At 43.0% G+C, this 24752-nt stretch overlaps 1 protein-coding gene across 5 annotated transcripts in view; it reads left to right on the plus strand.

The window, feature by feature from the left end:
- The window catches only part of SLC11A2 (solute carrier family 11 member 2), a 41654-nt gene continuing 16902 nt past the window's right edge, over positions 1–24752 (plus strand). For 2 of the 5 annotated variants that reach the window (XR_011470831.1, XM_070410234.1), the window contains exons 1-9: positions 1–70; positions 15439–15492; positions 17769–17917; positions 18448–18573; positions 18959–19078; positions 20869–20975; positions 21504–21574; positions 21683–21750; positions 24391–24546. Coding sequence is in view for 4 of the 5 variants with exons in the window: in XM_070410234.1 (XP_070266335.1) it covers positions 25–70; positions 15439–15492; positions 17769–17917; positions 18448–18573; positions 18959–19078; positions 20869–20975; positions 21504–21574; positions 21683–21750; positions 24391–24546 (897 nt within the window). In the remaining variant the exon portion in view is untranslated. Of the gene's footprint in view, positions 71–1475; positions 1600–1727; positions 1752–5257; positions 11734–15438; positions 15493–17768; positions 17918–18447; positions 18574–18958; positions 19079–20868; positions 20976–21503; positions 21575–21682; positions 21751–24390; positions 24547–24752 lie in introns of those variants that run through there. The other 3 variants (XM_070410236.1, XM_070410237.1, XM_070410235.1) reach the window with 3 other exon arrangements.

The raw sequence follows: 24752 nt of genomic DNA on the forward strand, positions 1-24752 counted from the left end.
AGGAAGTCAAACCCGTTCTGCACAATGAAGAAGCAGCGTAAGACGGAGGCAGCACCACAATGTGAGCTAAGTAAGTAACTAGTAAGTATGCAACAGCCGGGGAGGTGGCCCAGCTGAGCCCACCTAGAAGGGCACAAGAGTGGCTACAGCCATTTTATTTTCTAGTTGCAGCAGAGGTTCCCAAAGGAAAGGTTCTGGTCTGGAGAGACTTTCTGGAACTCCCCAGGTGTGCTACAGAGAGATTCTCAGGACTAATTTGTGCTGTTTCTTTTCTCTCCAGGAGAAAGTCTGTGTGCAAACCAGCCTATACCAGATAACTGACGATGCTCAGCCCAGTTTTTGGTCCCCGCGTTTTCTACTTTGTACTTTATTTGGATTTTTCTCTTGTCAATTCACTCTCCTTTTTCTCCTCTGTTGGACTCTTTTACAACTAGTAACATTTTCTCCTAGCAGTTTTTACACGAAGAAAGAAATTGGAGGGGTTTTTGCTTTACCTCTCTAGGCCTATGAGTTGGTTAGATAAGCGTGGTTATCTTGGATATAAGGGGGAGGGTGTCTAAGAATGTTTCTATAGCTCTGAACAAGAAGAAAAGTAGGGTGGTTTGTCAAACCATTTGCTTTCTCCCCTCTGTCGCAACACTGGTCTGACTGCCATCTTCAGAGAAAGACTCTAGAAGAGCAGTGGTTTCAACCTTGGCTGCACATTAGAATCACCTGGGAATCTTTTTAAAATCCTGATTTCTGGGCCTCATCCTCCGGAAATTCTGTTTCTTTGTTATGGGGTGGGACCACAACATTAGTAACAAAGAAGCAGAATTTCCGGAGGATGAGGCCCAGAAATCGGGATTTTAAAAAGATTCCCAGGTGATTCTAATGTGCAGCCAAGGTTGAGAACCACTGCTCTAGAGTGTGAGGTTGAGGCTGGGGATGGAGTGGGATTACTCTGGGGGAGGTGCAGGTAAATCTTGGGGGAAGAAGCGGGTAGAATGGAGGGAAAGGATTCATTACAAAGGCTTGGGAGTAAGGCACCGATGCGGTCGAACTGGTTGCACTGGCTGATGTTTCGCAGTTCCTCTCAGGTGTGGGGTGCTCTCGATAGGGCACAGATACTATGATGAGGCTCTGGGGGCGAGAGGACACGGTCTTTGCAGGTGGCTATGCTGTATCGGGTGGAGCTGCACTTCACAGGGCGGAGCTGCACTTTATAGGGCGAGCCACGTCTCCAGAAGAAACAAGCTGATTGTCAGTAGCTAACGTGAGGCCACAGCGAACTATTGCACGAAACTTAATCTGTCTGCTGGGCGGGGGCCTCCAAACCACACTCCGGGGGCTGGACCGCTCCGAAGGGTGCAGCTCCGCCCACACCGCTTGGGCCCCGCCCCCAGCTGACCTCGGGGTGGGCGGGGCCTCGGGACCCGCAGTCCGGTTGCCACGCACGCGGGCCGCTACCGGGAAGACGGAGAATCCAGCCAATAGGAATGTGCGGCTGCCGTCCTGTCGGCCAATGGCGGGGCGTGTAGGAGTTGGGCCGCTTGGCGCTGGCTCCAGGGCTATGGAGCCCCAGGCGCGGGGACAGCTTGTCAGGTGGCCGCGGAGCTGGTAAGGCGGAGGGCCGGCGAGGTCAGGGGTCAAGCGGGAGCTCCGTTTGCTCCTGACGGGCCGGGAGGGCCGGGCGGCTCTGGGGCCCGCCGAGGAGAAGGCGCGGGGGCCCACGCGGGGCACACGGGACGCCGTGCGGGGCTGCGAGGGCGGTGCGCGCGGGGCAGGCCTGGAGCGCGGGGTGTAGACGGAGTCGCATTCTTCCGAGGGAGGAGAGGGCGCCGGGAGCGGGGTGCGGGGGTGGGCGGGGAGCGAATACCAGAGTTCTTTGCCGGGGCCTCGCCCCTTGTCTCCCACGGCCTCGGAGAAATGGGCGAACCCCTGGCGGGACCTGCCCCCGCGCGGGCACCCGCGATCGAGGGTGCGGCGACCCGCTTCACGCTGCGGAACGGGCCGCCGGGCACCTGGTGGCGGCCTTCCCCGCGGAGCCCGGGGCCCCGTCCGCTCCCTGGGCCCCGCACCAGCGGAGCGCCTTCCCGGGAAGGGCCCGGCGCGGCCGCGGCACTGGTGTCCGCAGTGGGTTGGTTCGGGCCCGTTTGGGCCTGTATTGCAGACGGTGTGCAAGTGGGGCGCGCGCCCCGCAGCTGTTCAGCTTCGCAGGCACCGAATTCCTCTCCACTTGTGGTTTCCCCAGGTTCCCTGCCCCCCATTTCGGACTGTTTCCAAGGGCGTCCCTCGGGGAAGGTTGAGGAGCCGAGCGTTCTGTGTGCCGAGAAGACACGCTCGTGCTGCCCACCGCTCTCCCAGGAGTGTCGGGACATTAAAGCAGGGTGACACCCCTTTCGGGGGGAAGTAGAAGCAGCATGCTGTGAAAGGAGGGGCAGGGGACACAGGCCGCCATCAGTTTGCTGGCCATTGTTTCAGAGAGATGGGCCGAGACCAGGGTGAACCGTGTTTCCCTCGACTCCCGTGGAATCCGAAGCGCTACCAGCCGGCACCACCTTGGGCCCAAGTTGCGCAGCCTCGTTGTTCTTGTGTTTCCGCATATTTGTACTTAGGACGGGGACCGGTGATGTCAGTGCTATGGAGGTGTTGGCGAGTGTTAAATGCGTTCATGCACACCAAGTGCGTACAACTGTTTCCGGCGTGTGGGAGTGTTGGGGTTGTTTTTTTTGTAGGAGAACATTTATTGGGTAAATGACAGAGGTAGAAAAAGCTATTCCTAGAAGAAACGGGGTTAGGAAACAAGTTATAAAGGAAGGGCCCTTAGAGCTTGGGAGTAAAGAAGGTAATGGCAACACATCTGGGGATAGGGAGGGAGAGCCTGGTTTTTTGTTTGTTTTTTTTGGTTTGTTTACTATTCCCTACACGTGCCTTCTTTCCCCTTAAAAATTGCAAACGTAACAAATCTGACCTTATTACTTAACCTTTGTTCAGAATCCTGGTAGCCTATTGCCATGAACCCTTGCCGTTAATGTTGATCTGAGTATAGAGTATAAATTACCGGTAACTAGAGGCTTTCTGCCAGGTATTTATCTTATCATTAAATAAGGTTAGGAACTATCACTAGACTAGGTCTGTCTGTGATAGCTGTGTTGGGTAAATGAAACCTGAGAAGTTATTTGTCTGTTTAGTTTTTCGTTGGATAACATTGCATTTACAGCCTTGGGGCCTAGGCACAGTTTATTTTGGATCCAGTACCGAAAAGGCCACGATGGCAGCATACTTGATTCCTCATGTTCCTGGTGTGGCCAAGTGGGACTTGGGGAGGGGAATTTCTGGGCAGCCTGGCAGCACTTCTTGTTAATGAACAGGGAAGCTTGGTATGACTCTAATGTTATTCTGCTGTTAGGAAACCAGCAGTGCTCCTTGGGTTACTCTGTAGAGCTACTAAGCAGCTTTGGTTCAGTTTTAACTCAGTGAAGTGAAAGTGAGAGGTGAGAGAATAGTGTCCACAAAGTAGTAGGTTTTCTGTTTGACTTTTGGTGCTAAGAGTTTGTGTGGGTGCTGTGGAGTCAAAGACATCCTTATTCCCCGTCTCCTCACCACGTTCCTAAATACAAACGTGAGATGACAGAGTTACGCCTCTTCTATGAGCTTCGAAGCCCCTCTCACATTCTCTCTGGAAGGCTCCAAGGGAAGATTGTCCTGTCTTCCAGTTCTCCTCTTCTAGGAAGCTGCTGTTTATGCATGTAGCCTTCCTGGAAAGTAATCCAAAATGAGAAACTTTGAATTTACAAAAAAGAACATCACTTACTCTAGCAGTATGCTGGCCTGATTTGGCTAAAATGCAGGTGTTATATAAGTTCAGTTATTTAGCTTTGCAATAAGACAGTTTAGTATTCCTGTAGGGTTGGATGTTGGATGTTGGAGGGGTGAGAGTGGAGGACAGTGTCTTTGTAAAATCCCTTTCTTTGTACTGGAACAAGGAGGAAAAGAGTAACATCTTTAAAGAGTTGAGTGTTTGAGGTAGAAAGGGGAGCCTTTTGTCCCAATATTGTCATCTTTATTATCTGAGTCTCTGTGGTTTGAATAAAATATTTTGGAAAAGAAGGCTGGTAGCATTTGAATGTGTAGAATATAAGGAGTTAGACGACCTAGACCCTTGTCTCACTCATTGTATGCTGTTTATTCTTTTAATAACTTAACACGTATATTTAGAACAATTAACAGTTATTGACCCCTGGAGACACAAAAAAGAGCCCTTACAGGTACCATCAGGAATATCATTGATAAAATAAAACAACATATGTGTATTATAGGCTATATTTTATTTATTTATTAAAAAGATTTTTAAATGGATTTTTAGAGAAAGAGGAAGGGAGATGGAGAGAGATATATAACAGGTTGCCTCCTGCATGTCCCCTTCCAGTGATGAGCCTGAAACCGTGCATGTGGCTAACCGGAAATCAAACCAGCAACCTTTGGGTGCACAGGCCGATGCCCAACGACAGCCACACCGGCCAGGGCATATAAGCTATATTTTAATAAAATTAGAATCCTATATAATAAAAGGCCAATATGCAAATCGACCGAAGGGTGGAACGACTGGTCGCTATGACGTGCACGGACCACCAGGGGCAGATGCTCAATGCAGGAGCTGCCCCCAGATTGTCAGTGCACTCCCACAGGGGGAGTGCCACTCAGCCAGAAGCTGGGCTCGTGGCTGGCGAGCCCAGTGGTGTTGGCAAGAGTCTCTCCTGCATCTGCGGCGGCACTAAGGATGTCTGACTGCTGGTTTAGGCCCGCTCCCCACTCCCCTAGTTTCTAGCCGTCAGTTATCCCCTGAAGGCTCTGAGCTGAGGGAACCCCCCTACCCCCGAGTGCACGAATTTCATGTACCGGGCCTCTAGTAGAATATAAAAGAGTTGGCCAAGAATGATAAAAATATATTGTCTAATTCCTCTTCCACTTTTAATTTAAGGTCAGAGTAACATATTTTTTAGTGTAAGAACCAGTTTCCAGTGAAGACAAATTGGGAAGTTAGGGTTTTCAGTCTTTGTGCCTATTGCTAGTAGGTCATTTTGTATGGGTTTTCTTTGTTTCAGTCCCACTTATTGCTGATAAACAAGTGTATGTTAAAACTCCAAGGTAATGCCCGGCTGGCATGGCCCAGTGGTTGAGCATCTACCTATGAATCAGGAAGTCACAGTTTGATTCCCAGTCAGGGCACATGCCAGGGTTGCAGGCTTGATCCCCAGTGGGGGCTGTGCAGAAGGCAGCTGATCAATGATTCTTTCTCATCATTGATGTTTCTTTCTCTCTCACCCTCTCCCTTCCTCTCTGAAATCAATAAAAATATATTTAAAACAAAAACAAAAACTCCAAGGTAATGAACGAAGCCTACAAGTTAAAATTTTAACAGGTTCCAAAGAGCAAAAAGAGGAATGTATCAGGTTGGAGAACCTTGTAGTATGTGTTGTCTGTCTTTACACATAAGTTTTTCTTTGCTTTAAGAAAACAAACATTGAGGAAAATATGTACCTAAAATTGTTAAGTTCAGTCTACATCAGGGGACCAATACTGTCACTAGAATAAATGAGTTGAATGTAATCTAATGATAATCATTTTTCATATTTGCCAGAGAAAAAAATACTGAAGCAAGTATGAGGGCAAGACATTTTTTTCCTGAGGCTAGAAGTAGGTATAGACTGATTTATAGACTTTCTTATTTCAGTATAAAAGGGGTCTTTTAAATTGTTCTCAGAACTTGGAGTTGTGTTCCAGATTAGATGTGTCAGGCCAGGAGGCCTGGTTGGTCCCCCAAAGGGAAATGCACTGCTGTAAATTTCTGGTTGGGAGGAAATCAGAGGAAGCTCACACTGTGTGAGTTGGGAGGAACAAAGACCAAGCTGTAGTCTCTAGAAGTAAGATTTTAGTGAGCAGTTAACATTAAAGAAGTAAAAGAAGTAAAGAAGTAAAGGCGGTAAAGAAGCTGATTAATTCTCAGAGCACTGAGCAGATAAAGTTAAGAGTTCTATTTAGCGGGTATAGGCCCTTCTCATTCTGAAGTTTCTGGTTGATGAGTGATAGTTTTGTCTAAAACATCCTTCTTGAGAGCTTGGCCAAATTTCTTCCAACTGTTATCGTCTTTCACACCCAAGCAGCTGGTTTCATTATCAGCTGTACTCTTTCTCCCCGGATCTTACTCCCTCTTTCCTTTTGCTAATTAATTTTCTCTTTCTTTATTATTAGATATTCTCAATGTTAGGTTTTTCTTTCAACTATAAAACAGATTCTCAAAAGTCTAGCTTAGGTGAGAAACTGAGTTGAAATTGTGGTTCTCTGATAGACTAAGCAAGATTAACACTATGGCACACAAAATCAGTAAAATGAAGAGCAGTCTAAGCTGGTATTTCTGTTTTTAAAATAGATTTTTATTGATTTTTAGAGAGAGGAAGGAAGAGAGATAAAGAGATAGAAACCGATACGAGAGAATCATTGATCTGCGACCTCCTGCATGCCCCTCACTGGTTATCAAGCCTGCAACCTGGGCAAGCGCCCTGACCTGGGCATGTGCCCTGATCGGGAATCAAACCGTGACCTCCTGGCTCACTGGCCGACTCTCAACCACTGAGCCACACTGGCTGGGCTAAGCTGGTATTTCAGTGGCCATTGTGCCAGGGAGAGCGAGACTTACACAACACAGATGCCCTGATGCGTATTAAGCACATTGTACAATAGCAGCACTGTTTGAACTTTATGAACTGGGCGTGCTTGTGTGGCTTTCGGTTGAAGACATTCTGATACTACCCACTTAGGGAGAGAGGAATCGAGTTTCTAGGCCTTTCTTCACTAACACCAGAGGGGCTTTTCACTATCAGGAAGTAGATGTAATCAGTCTTTAGCCCTTTTCCCCATTTTTACATGAAATTCATTTTCATAAGAGGAAAATAGGATACACTTATTCAAATTAAATAAAAGAATTTCAAACTTTACATTCTCAAGAATAATTTCGAAATTCACATTGCTTTTCTAAGCTCTTTCCCCTCACCCCCAGTGGGGACACATTGAGTTTTGGAACTAATTAGATGCATGTCCTAAATGGAAAAGGCTCAGAAAACGGTGCGTCTTTATTGACCTGGAATGGAAAAACAAAGGCAGTAATAATACTCTTTCATTTTATAAAAGTAGCTAGTAATTTTCCTTATTAAAACACGGAGGGTTCAGAAAACAATGAGCTCTGTTTGAACCACTTGAATATTTCAGAGTTTTGTTGACTCATCCAGGGGTAGGAACTCACCTTCATAAAGAACATCTTGTACAACAGAGGTGTTAGATCAATAGTAATGATTTTGTAGGAATATCCAGTACTTTAGCCTTAAAGTAGACCTTTCGGGAAAAGGGATTTTAGAAGGATCTGAAAATCTTTACATTTTCTTCAGGACACAAAATGAATTTTAAAAAGTCATGACTGCTTATTAATACCTAAAACCTTGGCTATTACTTTTTAAAGCCTTAATCTGTGCCTCTGGCTGTTTCTGCTTTGTCACCAGCATGTTGCTGGCACTGATCATTGAGAAAAGCGTCAAGAGGGAGTCAACTTCAAACATTCCTGTCACATTTATTTAATCAGTTGCTTCCATGCAAACAGTTTACTGTTTGCTTCTATGAAATTTATTTTCCTTCTTCGGTGATTTTCAGCCTTTTTCATCTCATGGCATGCATCAACTAATTACTAAAATTCCGTGGCAAACCAAAAAATATATTTTTTGCCAACCTCACCAAAAATTTGATTAATTCACACTGGACAGCTCTTGTGTTGGCTGTTGTCATTTTTTTTATTTAACAATCTAAGGGAAAAGAAGCCAGTGCCCCCAACTAAATCATCAGGTATTGCTTTTTAAAAAATTCTCACCCAAGGAATGAGGATGTTTTTTCCATTGATTTTTAGAGAGAATGGAAGGGGGCGGGAACATCAATGTGAGAGAGACATATTGAATGGTTGCCTCCCACACAAGCCCCAACCTGGGATGGGCATCGAACCTGAGACCCTCTGGTGCACAGGCAAATGTTCTAAACACTGAGCATGCTGGCCAGGGCTCAGGTATTCCTTTTTTTTTTTTTTTTAAGTATTGCATTTAAAAAAAATTACTGTGGCACACCAATTGAAAATTGCTGTCTTACGTAATGCTGCCTTTGACTTTGTTTATGTAGAGGAGGGGAGAAAAAAAGGGAGGAAGAATTAGAAGACTGTTAAAAAACACTCCTCTAAACCTTCCAGTTTTAGGGTGACCTTTGCAATGTTGAATACAGCTCTAAAATCAGTGAAATAGTTTTGAGTGCCTTTGCCCTATACAGGGGAATAACAAAAAATATTTCAAATTAAAAAAATTTTTTTAACACTAGGGGGAAAAGTTTAAGTTAATGTTATGTATGTATTTTAATATTCATTTCTTGGGGCAATTTTAAAACAGGTTTGGGTTATTCAAAGTTGTCTTCCAGACTTATTGAAAATGCTAAGAAACACAGAATTTAAAAAATATATATTTTTTATTGATTTCAGAGAGGGAGAGAGAGAGACATCAACGATGAGAGAGAATCATTAATCGTCTGCCTCCTGCACGCCCCCCTACTGGGGATTGAGCCGGCAACCCTGGCATGTGCCCTGACCTGGAATTGAACCCAGGACCCTTCAGTCTTCAGGCCTACGCTCTATCCACTGAGCCAAACCGACTAGGGCAACACAGAATTATTGTTAACTAGATATTTGGAATTTATTATAGCTAGTTTGTGTTTTGAGGAGATAACTATTTATTTTGATATAATTTCAAACTTACAGAAAAGTTTCAAAATAGTATCAGGGAATGAATGATTTCAAGATAACATGGTAAGAGTGTAAGAGTAATGATAGTGGTAACCAGCAGGTGCCTTGGGAGAACACGAAGGAGGGGCATTTAATCCAAAATTGGAGTCAGGAAATGCTTTCCTAAGGATTTGGCTTCTGAAACTCCATGATCATAATTTCACAGCATGGCTATTTGGGCGCTGAGACAGAGTGATAGTAAGCTAAACTGAAGGCAATGTATGCCAGCCAAGTGGAGGGCTTCAGATCTCCCCTTATGCATTTGAGAAGCTTTATCAGAGCCAGGCTGGGTAGCTCAATTGGTTAGAGTGTTGTCCCAATACGCCTAGGGCCCTAGGCTGTGGGTCCACTCCCTGGTCAGGGTACAGACAATGTATAAATAAGTGGAACAACAAGTCTATGTTTCTTTCTTCCCTCCCTTCCTTTCTAAAATCTATCAATCATATATATATATATATATATATATATATATATATATATATGTATGTATATATATGTATATAGATTTTATTTTATTTCTTTTTTTAAATAAGCTTTATCAGAGAGAGTCCATAAAGTATTTAAGAAGTGAATCCAGCCCAGCCAGTGTGGCTCAGTGGTTGAGCATTGACCTATGAACCAGGAGGTCACAATTCAATTCCAGTCAGGGCACATGCCTGAGTTGTGGGCTTGATCCCCAGTATGAGGCATGCAGGAGGCAGCCTATCAATGATTCTCTCTCATCATGGATGTTTCTATCTCCCTCCCTCTCCTTTCCTCTCTGAAATCAATAAAAAAAAAAAAATTAAAAAAAAATGAATCCAGAGAGCAGTGGGTGGTTGAGACCAAATACTTGACTGAACCCAGATTCAGTATAGGCAATGCAGACCTGCCTGGGAGATCATGACAAATAAGAATGGGGAAAAAAATAAGGAAAGAAAAAGAAAAACAAGGTTGGGGGAGGAATTGGATCAAAGGAGGAATCTAAGACTCAGAGAAGTTAGTGACGTACTTTAAGTCACCTGGTTCAACAAGTCTGATTCTAAAGCCATGATTTTCCTCTTTCCCCTACTTGGGAGCAAGGAGATAATTATTCCATTCAAGTCTCAGACTGGAGAGGCTGGAGGCTGGATTGGACTATCTGGATTACACTGATGGAATGAAAATATGTTTTGAACTCTTAAAATGTTTCAAGAAAATCATTTGAAATCCGGATACTGGAACCTGTCCCCGCTTTTAATGTTATTCCTTGCTTTCTTGAGATTCTTTAACATATGTGCATTAATTTTTTTCTTTAAAATGTTTATCTTACAGCTACATTATTAGAAAAACTCTTGAAATTATGGTTTTATGGTTATTTGTTATTCATTTATACAAGTTTGAGGTGTTTTATACATGTTTTTTTGCTAAATAAACAATCTTTTACTTCAACCTGTAAAAAAAAAGAAAACGAATCCAATCATTTGCCACAGCATAGATGGAACTAGAGGGTATTAGGCTCAGTGAAATAAGTCAGTCAGAGAAAGACAGATACCATATGATTTCACTTATATGTGGAATCTAAAGAACAAAATAGATGAACAAACAAAATTGAAACATTCATAGATACAGAGAACAGACTGACAGCTATTAGAAGAGAGTCTAATAGTTGGGTGAAGGAGGTGAAGGGATTAAGAAATACAAATGGGTAGTTACAAAATAGTCATGGGGATGTAAAGTACAGGACAGGGAATATAGTCAATAATATTGCGATAACTATGTAATTAGTTAATTACGCTTTATTACGGTAATTATTACGGTAATTTCCACACAAAGGTGGAATATTGGCGCTAGATGAAAGGTAGATGAAAGGTAGACCTATTTTCTACAATGTCTCCAAGTTCTATCTTATTCTAACCACTTGTTTGCATGAACTTGTGGGTACTGGAAACATCAGGGGGAATGCTTTGTAAAGTATATGATTGTTTAACCACTATGCTGCACATCTGAAACCAATACAAAATCTATTGAAAGTAAACTAATTGAAAAAAAGAAGCAAATCCACATTATCTTTATATATTTTTTAAAAATAAATAATACAGAAATGCACATGGTAAAAGTTTTTTTAAAGAACAAAATGGTGTATGGTGTATATTCAGTGAGAGGTCTTCCTTTTACCTAATGTCATTTGGGCTCCCCCACTTCTTCGTCTCAGGGACAGCATTACCAGTTTTGACTTATTGTCCTTTGGAGGCAGCATATGTGTGTACATGTGTGTATTCTTTTTTCCCTGCACAAATGATAGCATGCTGTTCTATAAATTGGTTTGTTGGGTTTATTTGACATATGTTGGAGATTATTCCTGCCAGTATCTGTAGGTCTGCCTTATCTATAATAGCTGCATGGTGTTCCCTTGTATGAACGTTCATAGTTTATTTAATCCGGCCTCTGCCAATATCTCGGTTGTTTTTTGATACTGCAGTCTTTGATACTACAAATAATGCTATGAGAAATATGCACATACTTCCTTATGTGAGTGTTTAGGATGTATTCTTAGAAGTAGAATTGCTGAGTCAAAGGATATGTAGACGGATGACATTTTGGACAGAAAATGTAACTTTATTAGCACTTTAATACTGTAAAACAGTCTTAGAACTTTTGATAACGGATAAGATAAAATACTTAACCACTTTTCTGTTGTTGATTGGTGTTTAATAAGATGAATCTTACTGGCTATGAGAGAAGGTGATACTTTACGGTTGGAGTGATCTAGAATATCAAAGCAGTATTAATCATAATAATCAAAGTATTGCTGAGTTGATTCTGGTTGCTTATATCTCAGCTTCTTCTTTTCCTTAACCCTACCAGACCGCTGTACCGATTTTTCGGTAATTTCCACACAAAGGTGGAATATTGGCGCTAGATGAAAGGTAGAACTATTTTCTACAATGTCTCCAAGTTCCATCTTATTCTAACCACTTGTTTGCATGTAACTAACATTTTTCTATATCATGTTGGTTTTTTCTCTTTAATGCTCAGGAGCCCAGGTATAGGGGACAGTTAGGTTCAGGACCTCAGGTCTGGTAGGATTAATGTAACTGAGTGACTGAAAATGGCCTGGTGGTATGGCCTTAGAGAGCAAAACTATCTTCATATTAACTTACAGCTTCCGTATGTATCTTAAATTTTCATGGAGGCTTAAAAACTGTGCAGCACACCAAGCATAACTGACCCTTCTGTTCCCTGTCCTAGTTATGTTCTATATACACTACAAACAGTGGAACTTGTAGTTTGTTAATGAAAAGTTTTGATGGGAAAGTTGGAATCTAGAATCAGTTTTCTCTCTTGGAATAATACATTCCTGAGATTTCAGAGAGAAGACTAGACTTCTGTATTAATGGCTCTATATGTAATTAGTATAGGAATAATCAGTTAGAATAGTGATAATTATTAAATTTTTTATCATGAAATATTTCTGTCTAGAGTTTTTATTTAACTATCACTTCTGCAGACTATAGGCTTGGGGGGAAAACACACTACTATCTCAATTGTTTGCTTTTTATTTTTTTATTTTGAGGGTACATTTATGAAAGCTGGGGACAGGAAACAAGGAAGGATGTGGGATAAAAGACGCAACAGGAGAGGGCATAGGTGAGGCTGCTTTGGCTCTCCAGAAAAGAAGTGAGCCCAGGCTGGGCTGCTGTCAGCTCGCTGGAGAGTCAGAGAAAAGGGGACCTTGGAGACAGGTTCAGGGGATTAGCTTGGGAAGAGCAGCTGCTGCCCATTGTGTCCCTGGTTGCAAGTCTTGTAGGGTCCTTTGGAATTTAGAAGATGCATGCCTATGGGGGAAGAAGAAAGGGAGGAAAAGGTGCTGGAGTGCTCCTGGGGGGGTGGGGGGGAAGGGGAGGGGCACGCCTCAATTAGTTGCTTTTTAAATATAAGTAGCCTATTTTGGATAGGAATCTTCCTCAAATGTATAAAAGTACTTCTGTGTCTTCTTAAATAGGATATCATGCATCACTACATGCATGAGTGAGTAGGCCACAGTTAAGAAATTTGATATAACAATAATAATTATACGATTAATAATAAGATAATTATTATTCTTAATAATAATGTTCTCAGAGCTAATAGAAGTATAAGGAAGGGCTCTTTGCCTCAGACCAATGGCCCAAGGTCTTTTTCTGTGAAAGCCTTAATCCCGGATCGGATTTGTGGTTTCTAATTCATTGTGGGCTAGGATAACCTGATTACCTGGCTTCTTAGGATTATAAGTAAAAAGGCTCTGGGTGGTACCAAGGGCTGTACGGTGATTGGAAGCAAGTGGTTATTGCTACTCTGAGTTATCAATGTAAATCCCATTGGTGAGGAGCTGTGGTAACGGGCTGAAAGAGGGGTTGGGATCTCTTGCCTGGTGTTAGCCATCTGGTGGCTCAAAACCCGATAGGAGGAATATGGCTAGTCATACATTATAACAAAATACTTGATATTGGTTACTGCAGAGATGAAAAATGTTTTCCAAATTAGTCAGTGGTGGTATGTTTTATACCCCAGAAAATAGATGAAACCTAAAACCCGCTTTGGGTCTGAATTCTGTAATTCTGTGAGTTAGGTATAATATAGAATATGTTGGTAGGTAGATGGTCTAAAACAGAAAGTAGAGGACTGTTCAGTTAGGAGGAACGAAGGGACATAAGTGGAAAAGACAATTTAAACAGTAAAAGTCAGCTAAGGGAAGTCTTCATACCTTTTTCAGTAGGAGAGTTATTATTACTCTGTCTTCCCCTTCTGAATTTGGAATTGACTGAGAAGTAGATTCCTTAATTAGTAGATCAGAGGTTAAAAAAAATCAAGCCATATTGGCGGGGTTGACTGGAGAATACACCACAGATCTGTGGCCAAATGGGCTTATTCATACCTCTTCACACCCGGTTGAACTTAACCCAACAGAATGCTGGACATGTTGGACACCTCCTCGTCCCCCCAGGTTGCTTCTTGCAGGACTGAGGAGTGCTGGCATCTGGAGAACCATGGCCAGCCCTCCTGCTTCAGCGCGCCCTGAAAGTCCAGAGGGGAGGCCACGGTCATTAGTTTCTTCTCCCAGTTGTTGAAGGGTTGGGGAATGAGACCTGAACCATTAGAGCTGACGTTTCTCCTTGGGAAACATGAAGCTAGGAATAGTGGCCCTCCACTATGGGTGTGCTGGTGAGGTGCTTTTCCCCTTTCCAGAAATTGAAGCATAAGGCCCGTGAATAAATATTTTATAAAAATATTTGTATTGATTTCAGAGAGAGAAGAAGAGAGAGATAGGAACATCAGTGATGAGAGAGAATCATCAATTGGCTGCCTCCTGCATGCGCCCCCACACCCCGACACTTGGGATCGAGGCTGCACCCCAGGCATGTGCCCTGACCAAGAATCGAACTGTGACCTCCTGGTTCATAAGTTGATGCTCAACCACTGAGCCACACTGACTGGGCCCTTAAATAAATCTTTGTAATTTATTTCTAATCAAAGCCTCCCAACTACTAGGCAATACCAAGAGTGCTCCTGAGGAGAAAGAAAAGTCTGAGAGTTTTATAGTAAAAAGTCCATTTTTGAGGAGAATCAGTTCTGCATTCTTAGTCCCCACATTGGTTCAAGATGATAATCCTCAGATGTCTGGTGGTTTAGACACTGGAACATTTTCTTTTTGAGGTAATTCAGATGGTTAATTGGAAGCATCAAAGGCACAATGCACTGATATTCAGGTAGGACTGGAAATTTCAAAAGCTTAAGTTCCCAGAGTCAGTTTAAACAAGAATAATAATTTTTTTGATGCCTCAGCCTACTTGAAGTTAATAATTTAGCAACATAACCACTGTGACCCTTTTTTATTTCTCCACTCTATTTCTCAAGTTTAAATTGTTAGGTCAGAGAGTTTTAGACTTCTGCCCTTAAAAACTCATAAAAATGAAGCCTGGCTAGGTTACTCAGAGGGTTAGGGCATCAACCCCATAGGTTAAGGTTGCGGGTCCCATCCCTGGTCAGGGCACATGCAAGAATCAACCAATGGATGCATAAATATGTGGAACAACAAACCAATGTTTCTCTCTTCCTCTCTCTCCCGCCCTCCCCGCCCTCCTCTAAAAATCAATTAAATATTAAAAACTCAAAAATGGAAATCCAGTCTTGATTTCTGGATTTATCTGGGGGTAAGCACAGGCAATAAGATTGCCTGGCAGCCCATGTGTGGAGGTTTATTCAGAAGCATTTGCCTCTGACATCAGACTGGTTGGTGCAGCCCCTGGTCCTGGGCAGCAGGAGGGGGTCCGCCCCCTCGCCTGTCATGCAACACACGTTTGTGGGGAACGTGGTGCTAAGCTATTCCAGAGGACCTGCTTCTAAAAAAACAAAACATTTGCCCGCTCCAATTTGGTTCTGAAATCTTGCCAGCAAAACCATGATTAAGACTTACATTTTTATTAAATATCCCTTAATCATACTCAGAAAACTAATTATTTTCAAGGTTATCTAATTCAATAGAAGAATTCTTCTTTTCATATAGTAAGGATTTGGTTGTACAGAGTACAAAGTGCTGTTGCTGAACTTGTTAGTTCTTATTCATTTCTCTCCTTCCCTTTTCTACTTTCCAGAATCCTATTCTAAGAACACCATGGTGTTGGGGCCTGAACAGAAGATGCCAGATGGTAATTTATAGTTTTTGTGTTACTGTCTAATTGTTATTTGGATATAGAAATTTATCATGTTTTCTTTCTCATTGTCTATTCCCAACAAAATATGTCCCCATTTGCCCTTCTTCTGCCAATGGAGATCTGCTCCATTGAGAAGTCACCATCTGGTGACTTAGGCTGAAATGGATTTATAACTACAGAGACCGGCCTCATCTTGTTTCCAGTTCTGAGAAGAGCCAAGCTTAGCTACAAGTTTGGTTTCTATAGCAGTAATGCCCGTCATAAAACCCTCCTAGAGTGCTTTGGCTGCTGATGGCATTTCAGATCTGTATGGAGCTGTAAAGTACTGAGTGTGCACCTTATACTGTATTTGATTAGAGCTTCTTGACTGCTTTGACTAATCCTTCCTAATTCTAAGTTTTCCCTTTAGAATTTCCATTCCTTTTTATTTATTTATTTATTTTTAAAATATATTTTATTGATTTTTTACAGAGAGGAAGGGAGAGAGATAGAGAGCTAGAAACATCGATGAGAGAGAAACATCGACCAGCTGCCTCCTGCACATCTCCCACTGGGGATGTGCCCGAAACCCAGGTACATGCCCTTGACCGGAATTGAACCCGGGACCCTTCAGTCCGCAGGCCGACGCTCTATCCACTGAGCCAAACCGGTTTCGGCTAAAAATAAATTTCTTAATAAGTTCCGGGCCACTTTCTTTCCATATAGAAAGAAAGCTTTTGTTTTTTAATTGGAGGTTGTAAGGATTTCTTAGAAACACTGAGATTAGAGCTTTGTGGTTCAAAATAGCCATTTGATGGCTACAGCAATCCTGGTTTTGTATCTTTTTGGCAGATTAGCCCTTTTCTTCCAGTCCCTACCACTCCCTGCATTTAAGATTAACTACAAAATGCCAGGGTCAGGGAAACACTATCAGTCTTAGATGAGTTCTCCTATCACGAGGGTCACCCCGTGACCTGCGGCTCTTTACGCAGGCCTTAGTCAGGAGGCAAAGGGGTTCCTGCTTGGTGGTTTTCCTGCAACTTCAGATTTTAGCCCGAACTGTGGCAGGATTTTGCAACTTCCACATTTTTTGAGAAGCCTTTTGGAGGTATAATGTCCAAAGAAGTTTCTTTGAGTAAGTCCTCCCAGATATTAGGAGGGGTGATGGTGGTGATGGTGGTGTGTCCCCCACTAGATTGACCTAGTTTTTCTTGTAAAAGTTAGGATTTTAGGTTACCCAAGAGGCTAGTCTGGGAATGTTATATTTTGACTCCTAGACATCAGTGTTCTTAGAAGAAAATGAAATGGTTCTAAAAGTTGCCAAGTGGGAATAGAAATATAAAGTAGGAAGACCATTGTGAGAGTAGTGTTAAAACTGATGTAGAGCCCAGCTGTTGTAGGTCAGTGGTTGAGTGCCGACCTATGTATGAACCAGGAGAGCAGGGCACATGCCAGGGTTGTAGGCTTGATCCCCAGTGGGGGTCCTTGCAGGAGGCAGCTGATCAATGAATCTCTCTCATCATTGATGTTTCTATCTCTCGCTCCTTCTCCCTTCTTCTCTGAAATCAATAAAAAGATATTGTTTTAAAAAACTGATCTAGAGCTGAATGATGGCAGAAGGAGGTGATAGGGAGCTTTTTTGCCATAAGCCTTTTTGTATTTCTCAAATTTTCAATCATGTGAATATATTGCTTATTCAAAAATTAATTTATTTCCCTGACTGGGTGGCTCAGTTGGTTGGAGCATTGTCCAGTACAACAAAAGGTTGCATGTTCAATCTCCAGTTGGGGCACATACTGTAGGCTACTGATTGATGTTTCTCACATTGATGTTTCTCTCTCTTAAATCAATAAAAACATATCCTCAGGTGAGGATTAAGAAAATAATTTGAAAAATTAATTTATTTAAAATAAAAATAAAGTATTAGAAATAAATTGAGATATAGTCAGGTAACTCTTGTGCCTCTAGGGTATTAAAGATTTAATTTCAGTATTACTATGGATAAATTGTTAGTTTGCTCATTTAAAAATATATATATTTTTATTGATTTCAGAGAGAAAGGGAGAGGGAGAGGGAGAGATAGAGACATCAATGATGAGAGAGAATCACCAATTGGCTGCCTCCTGCACGCCCCCTACTGGGGATCGAGCCCGCAACCCGGGCATGTGCCCCCGACCAGAATCGAACCTGGGACCCTTTAGTCCACAGGCCAATGCTCTATCCACTAAGCCAAACCAGCTAGGGCAGTTTGCTCATTTTTTAAAAAATTCTTTTCAAATCTATTCATTCAGGTGCTGCTTCTGAAGACTATGGGGACTCTGCCAGTCTTGGTGCCATCAACCCTGCCTACAGCAGCTCCTCTCTCCCGCAGTCCCCCGGGACGTCAGAGGAGCCCTTCACCACCTACTTTGATGAGAAGATTCCCATTCCTGAGGAGGAGGTCAGTGACAGGTCCTTAGGAGAAAAAGTTGTTATGTAAGGAGAATGTGGGTAACAGGTCTGCTGGACAGCTCAAGATCAGCAGCCTCAGGTCTAATTTTGGCACAGTCTCTGAAGACGGAATTTCAAAATCAGAATAAATAGAAACTATTTAGGAAAATGAGGGCCTGGAAAACTGTTGCCAATGAGAGATGCTCACATCAAAGAAGTGTGAGATTTATGTTCCTCTTCGACGACAGCTTTTGTCCATTTGGGTAGTGGTTGAGCACAGAGGTGCTGATATTGTTACTCTGGTTTTAAAATGAGAGGCTGATGGAAAAGAGAAAGGTAGGGAAAGGCTCTTTACTTGGACAGAGAAGGGGCCAACTTATTGATAATAAGTGGATGAAATGGAAATGAAACTTGGACACACCCAATATCCACCATCCTGAGTCCTTTGTTGTTGTGACACTGATATTGTTGCTTTGTATATGATCAAATAGGTCAGCAGTATGGAGGTGTAATCAGTTTGCTCTCTTGTCCTCTGTGTAGCACTCTTGTTTTAGCTTTCGGAAACTCTGGGCTTTCACGGGACCAGGCTTTCTTATGAGCATTGCCTACCTGGATCCAGGAAACATCGAATCTGATTTGCAGTCTGGAGCAGTGGCTGGTTTTAAGGTAAATGTCTAGTTCTACCCGTGTCCCTTTTAGACACACACAACACACTCACATCCTTTTCCTCTACTGAACCTACAGTGACATTTAAGTGAAAAGTACTTTTCCATCTGGTGTTTTATTCTATCTTATCCACATAGTTGGTTTTTTATGTCACCCACACAGTTTCCTTGAGTAAAGGAGAAACTGCAGGTGGGAGAAACTAAGGCTCAGAGGGGTACAAGGAGACATACCAGGTTATGTGTAGAACCTGATACAGAACTTGAGTCATTTGGTTCCTGACCTGGGCTCTTTCCTGAATGTAGTGCTTCCCATTCACATTGCCAAACAACCAAACAAAAAAACCTCTGTTGTCTGAGTGTGATGGTGGGATTTTGTTCTTCTCTAGTTGCTCTGGGTTCTTCTGTTGGCCACCATCGTGGGGCTCCTGCTGCAGCGCCTTGCGGCTAGACTGGGAGTGGTCACTGGGCTGCATCTTGCTGAAGTTTGTTACCGTCAGTATCCCAAGGTGAGCAGCGTACTGTCCTGTTTGTCTGCCATTCACATCATAGGAATCTGTGTGCCTGGCAGTATGTGCTGGCCCAACTACTGTATACTGAAACAGTGGAGGACTTGGGGGTCAGTGGCCTGAGGACTGGGAGTCCCAAGGAAATTCTCTAGGCCCCTCTTGCTGCCAAGCCACATTTCTACATTCCTTCAAAAAGTTTCCTTAGAAGAATCCTGTTTGAGGAAACGTTACCATTCATTCTGCCTTCTGGCATCTAGTAGTGCCCAGCCCATGGCGCTAAGCACTTTCAGTCATACCTTCATATTACTCAATCACTTTGCATTATACGTATTTTCTTTTTGTTTGACTTTGCTAACAATTAGAAAAAAGTAAGTTTCTTCCTTATAATACAAACTATTTGTGGCAGGATCTTGGATCTTCTAATAATTATTTTTCAATTAACCCTGACCCTGGGTGTTACACTGTTCTCTTCATCTTCCCTCTGGACACTTGGAGCCTTTCTTACTGCCACCTGAGGCAGAAGTGGAGCCTGTGTCTGGAAGGTAGCTTTTTCCTAGCTTCCTCTTTTTTTTCATTGATTTCAGAGAGGAAGGGAGAGGGAGAGAGACATAGAAACATCAATGATGAGAGAGAATCATTGATTGGCTGCCTCCTGCACGCCCTCCACTGGGAACCGAGCACGCCACGGGCATGTGCCTTTGACTGGAGTCAAACCCAGGACCCTTCAGACCGTGGGCTGATCTCTGTCCACTGAGCCAAACCAGCTAGAGTCTTTTCTTAATAGAAGGGAGAGGGAGAGAGAAACAGAAACATCAGTGATGAGAGAGAATCATTGATCAGCTGTCTCCTACACACTCCACAGTGGGGATTGAGCCCGCAACCCAGGCATATGCCCTGACCAGGAATCGAACCATGACCTCCTGGTTCATAGGTTGATGCTCAACCACTGAGCCACACTGGCTGGGCCTTAGCTTCATCTTTAGATGAGATACTGGAGATCTACCTCTGGTTTGTTCTAAATGTTTAATCTCCTTTCCTGGCTGTGAGAAAGTATCCTTATCTTTTTTTTTTTCATATATGCTTCTTAAAAGAAAATCCTGGTAATTTATAATTTCTTTTAGCTTCTCTTTGTGTATCTTAGCAGTTGTTTCTTGGGTAGTGGACACGTGGAGGTGTTCTTTTCTGTGCTCAGTGAACCAGCGTTAACTAGATTTGTCTTTCACCTGCATTGTGTGACCAGATTAGCTCCCTATTTTGGCATACACCACCCAGTCCAACCACTTTGCCCCGAGTCCCTTTGCATCTGTCCTTTTTTACTTCCGTGTTGTTATTACATTACGGAAGACCCAGCCTTTTCATGTTTGTTTTGTCTCTCTGGCTACAATCAGGATCGATATTTTCTTCTGCAGACATTTTTTATTCTCTCCTGAAGAATATTTTGACCATATTAGCATCATCATTTCCCCCTAAGACTTAGGATCGTTTTTTTAGGCATGAAATTAAGTGGAAATTAATGAATGGAGATTCTATTCCTCTCTTGAATGGAAAGGAAAGAGGAAAATATTAGGATCTAGCTGCTGCCTAGGCCCTGACTCATAAGCTCCGCCGCCTAGAAGCACACTTGCCTTCTGTAGCTGGGGTCCACAGTGCAGTGATGGGTCTTTATCTCTAAACTGAAGGCTTATAAAGGACTGTTGATGGGTCAGTTCCGAAATGTGAATTCCAAATTATGGGGGACGTTCTCGGAAGTTACTAACTAGAACCATGTCTCTCTTCTGTTTGGTGTTTAGGTCCCACGGATTATCCTGTGGCTGATGGTGGAGTTGGCTATCATTGGCTCAGATATGCAAGAGGTTATTGGCTCAGCCATTGCCATCAATCTCCTGTCTGTAGGAAGGTGAGGGGGTTTCCCTCCAGAAAGTAATATTTTGCTAGATTTCAAAGCAAATGTAAAAACAAAAACCCAACTCATTCTCAATTTTCAAGATTCAACTCAAGTTTATTATATTTTCTGTGGAACCTATCCAGGACCACCTTCCTCTGTCCTGGAAGATGTAGACTCTATATCTTCCAAATTCTCGTGTTGGGTTATATATATGCCTCTGTTATGCAGTATGTACTTTTGTGTGTATTATTGTGTATTACAGTTATTTATTTGTATGTCAAATTATTCCAGTAAACAATGAGCTCCTTGAGGGGTAAGACCCATTCTTTTCAACTACGTATCCTAATGTCTGACGTAGTAGACAGTCAAGTGTGAGTGAATATTATTCATGTTATCCTAAACTACCCAAAGCCTGGCCTCCTGCCACTGTCCCCTCCCGCCAAGTCCTTCTCCAGAAGTTGTATGTATGGAGAGCTATTGGGAAGAAAGTACTTCTCAATCTTGCTTTCCTTTAATTTCCATTTCTTATCTCTGATCTAGGGTTCCCCTATGGGGTGGAGTTCTCATCACCATTGCAGATACTTTTGTATTTCTCTTTTTGGACAAATATGGTAAGTAGAGTGGGAATGGAGGGGTTAGGCAAAGAAGCTACTTTTCCATCATGTGACTGATAGGGAACTCTGTCTCCTATAAACTCACTGCTACATTTTCCCCTTCAGGCTTGCGGAAGCTGGAAGCATTTTTTGGCTTTCTCATCACTGTTATGGCCCTCACTTTCGGATATGAGGCAAGTATGACAGGCTATTTATTAGCTTTAAAAAAAAAATTTTTTTTGTTGTTTTTATTATAAAAGACAAAATAATGCTAGGATGGTTCAATTGTATTGGATGTGCTAAGAAAAAGACAATTGCTTCCTATTCTTGTAAGTAGCAGAGGTAACCTGTGAAAATAGTTTGCTGTTCACTTGACCCTGAAATCAGGCAAAGTCATGCAAATTAAGAGGTTCAGATCTCTGTGTTAACTCTAAGAACATTCGTGAAACTGCCCAGGCCATGTGGGGTATGCATATCTGAAAAGCCCATGAGTGTCTGAAGGATGCCACCTGACCAAAGCATTCTGTCGTGACATGGGTGGAGTTGGTAGGTGTGCCCAGGCCATACAGTGGGGCTGGACATAGGGCTGGTGACCCAAAAAGAGTGCTGAATTTTTGCTGCACGTGCTTAAAAAGCCAGAGAGTAATGTTGAACTTAAGGATGTAGATGTGGAATCTCTGGACACTGAGCACATCTAGGTTAACAAAGCTCCCAAAGATGTGGCACAGAACTTACAGATTATCCCACACATGAGCTCTCCCTGTCACACTGAGATGATTCTTTTTTTTTTTAAATATATTTTATTGATTTTTTACAGAGAGGAAGGGAGAGAGACAGAGAGTTAGAAACATCGATGAGAGAGAGACATCGATCAGCTGCCTCCTGCACATCTCCCACTGGGGATGTGCCCGCAACCCAGGTACATGCCCTTGACCGGAATCGAACCTGGGACCCTTCAGTCCGCAGGCCGACGCTCTATTCACTGAGCCAAACCGGTTTTGGCCTGAGATGATTCTTACTGAAAAAGCAGATTGTTTTTAAACCAGAAGAGGAGGTTGCACAGAAGAAAACACATATCCCAGAAGAAACTAAGGAAACAAAACTTATGGCCCAGGAGTAAATTCAGCATAAAATAAAAAATGTTAATAAAGTAAAAGCAGAAAGGAAAAAAAGAAGCCAGTTAAGTCGTGGGCCAATTTTGAAGGAATATTATCTATAGCAAAGACTAGTGTCCAGGAAGGTCTGCAGGACTCTATGTCAAAAACTTAGAGGCAAAAAAAACAACAAAAAACCCAAAAACTTAGAGGCCCAGTGCACAAAATTCGTGCACAGGTAGGGTCCCTAGGCCTGGCCAGCGATCAGGACCGATCTGTGGGGCGACCGGAGGGGCGATCAGGGGCCCCTGTTGGCACCTGCCTTGGCCTGCCTGGCACTGCCTGCTCACCAGCCCCGCTGCTGCTGCTGGTCACCTCCCTCTGCAGGGCCCCCCGCTGGCACCTGCCTTGGCTGGCCTGGGCTCTGGGGGCAGCTCCTGTGTTGAGTGTCTTCCCCCTGGTGATCAATGCGCATCATAGTGACCGGTTTTTCCACTGGTTGTTCCGCCGTTTGGTCAAACATATTAGACTTTTATTATATAGGATTATTATATAGGATGACTAGAGGGTGGGTGGAGGTGGAAGAGGGCATAAAGGGAATAAATGGTGATGGAAAAAAATAAATGACAAACTTTCTAGGACTTTCCAGACTACACCCTCTGGTTCCAAATTGGCCATCTGGACAATAAAATAGCTTTGGAGAGGGTTAGAGAGGATGTTATAGGGTGCTTCTTGGCTGTTAACTTAGAGGGGTCTGTTTTTGCTCATTCTGGTTTATACCAACTGCAGTTTGAACTTTTCTGCATTGCAACTGTAGGGGATGTAGTGGATGCTTCCTGGTTTGTGCCCCAACCCAGACACTCCGAGGAATCGGTACCATTATATGCCTTAACAGCCCTTTTCTATATCTGGTTTAACTGATAGCTGTTTATTGGCATGGCTAGACTTTTAAAAATATATCTAATCTATGAGTAGGTTATACAGCTTGGTCTAAGGCTTTCAAGAGAAATGCTAGACCAGGAAAAAGTATGTGTGAAAAGTGTTATGAATGAGCCAGCTTATGCTAGTGGCAATCACTGATTTTTAGATGAATATAGCTGATCAGAGACATAAGTGAGGATAATTAAGAATTGACTGTATTCTTGGGTCTGTCTCATAGAAGTTATTGTGAAATTAATATCAATAAGGCCCTTAGCAGCCATTTCATTTTTTTTTTAATCCTTACTTAGGGATATTTTTTCCATTGATTTGTAGAGAGTGGAAAGGAGAGGGAGAGACAGAGAGAAACACCGATGTGAGAGAGACACATTGGTTGGTTGCCTCCCACATGCCTCTGACCAGGGCTGGAAGCCTGCAACTGAGGTACATGCCCTTGACCGGAATCAAACCTGGACCCGTCAATCCGAAGGCCAACGCTCTACCCACTGAGCAAAACCGGCTAGAGCTCAGCTATTTCATTTCTTTAGAATATTAATTACATTTTCTACATATCTATTTTGTGTATCTAAAATATGAGGTAAAATATCCAGGGACCCCAGTGTTGAATTCTCTGATCTCTGGCAGCAAGCCCCTTATGCTGCTTGGTTTCCGATGGTTCTATATTCCTCGTTATTCTAGGTAGTTGTTGAAGAAGAAGGGGTTATAAGGAAAGGAGGAAAGGACGCCGAGTGTTTCCTTGTGCTGTTACTCCCTCGGTCTCATATTCCAGTACAAGCTAATAGTTGTTATGTTGGTATGTAGTATATTACAGTGAGACCCAACCAGAGCAAGGTGCTCAAGGGCATGTTCCTGCCATCCTGTTCAGGCTGCGGCACCCCACAGATCCAGCAGGCTGTGGGCATCGTGGGAGCTGTCATCATGCCACACAACATGTACCTGCATTCTGCCTTAGTCAAGGTGAGCGGGGCCTTTATCTCACTGGACTCTGAGATAGGTCATGAGATGTTGTCCTTTAGTTGCAAGGGGCACGCACTTAGTTTACAACTGTTAGATCTTGAAGGAGCGAGGTATCTTCCATGTTAGACGCTTACACACCCCACACACCTGGACTCTGTTTTATGACCAGAGATAACTGACCCCACAGAAACTGGAACTAAAGTCGT

This window comes from Myotis yumanensis, unplaced genomic scaffold, assembly GCF_028538775.1.
Source record: "Myotis yumanensis isolate MYYU_CA2020_CCGP unplaced genomic scaffold, mMyoYum1.0.hap1 SCAF_3, whole genome shotgun sequence".
NCBI lineage: Eukaryota > Metazoa > Chordata > Mammalia > Chiroptera > Vespertilionidae > Myotis > Myotis yumanensis.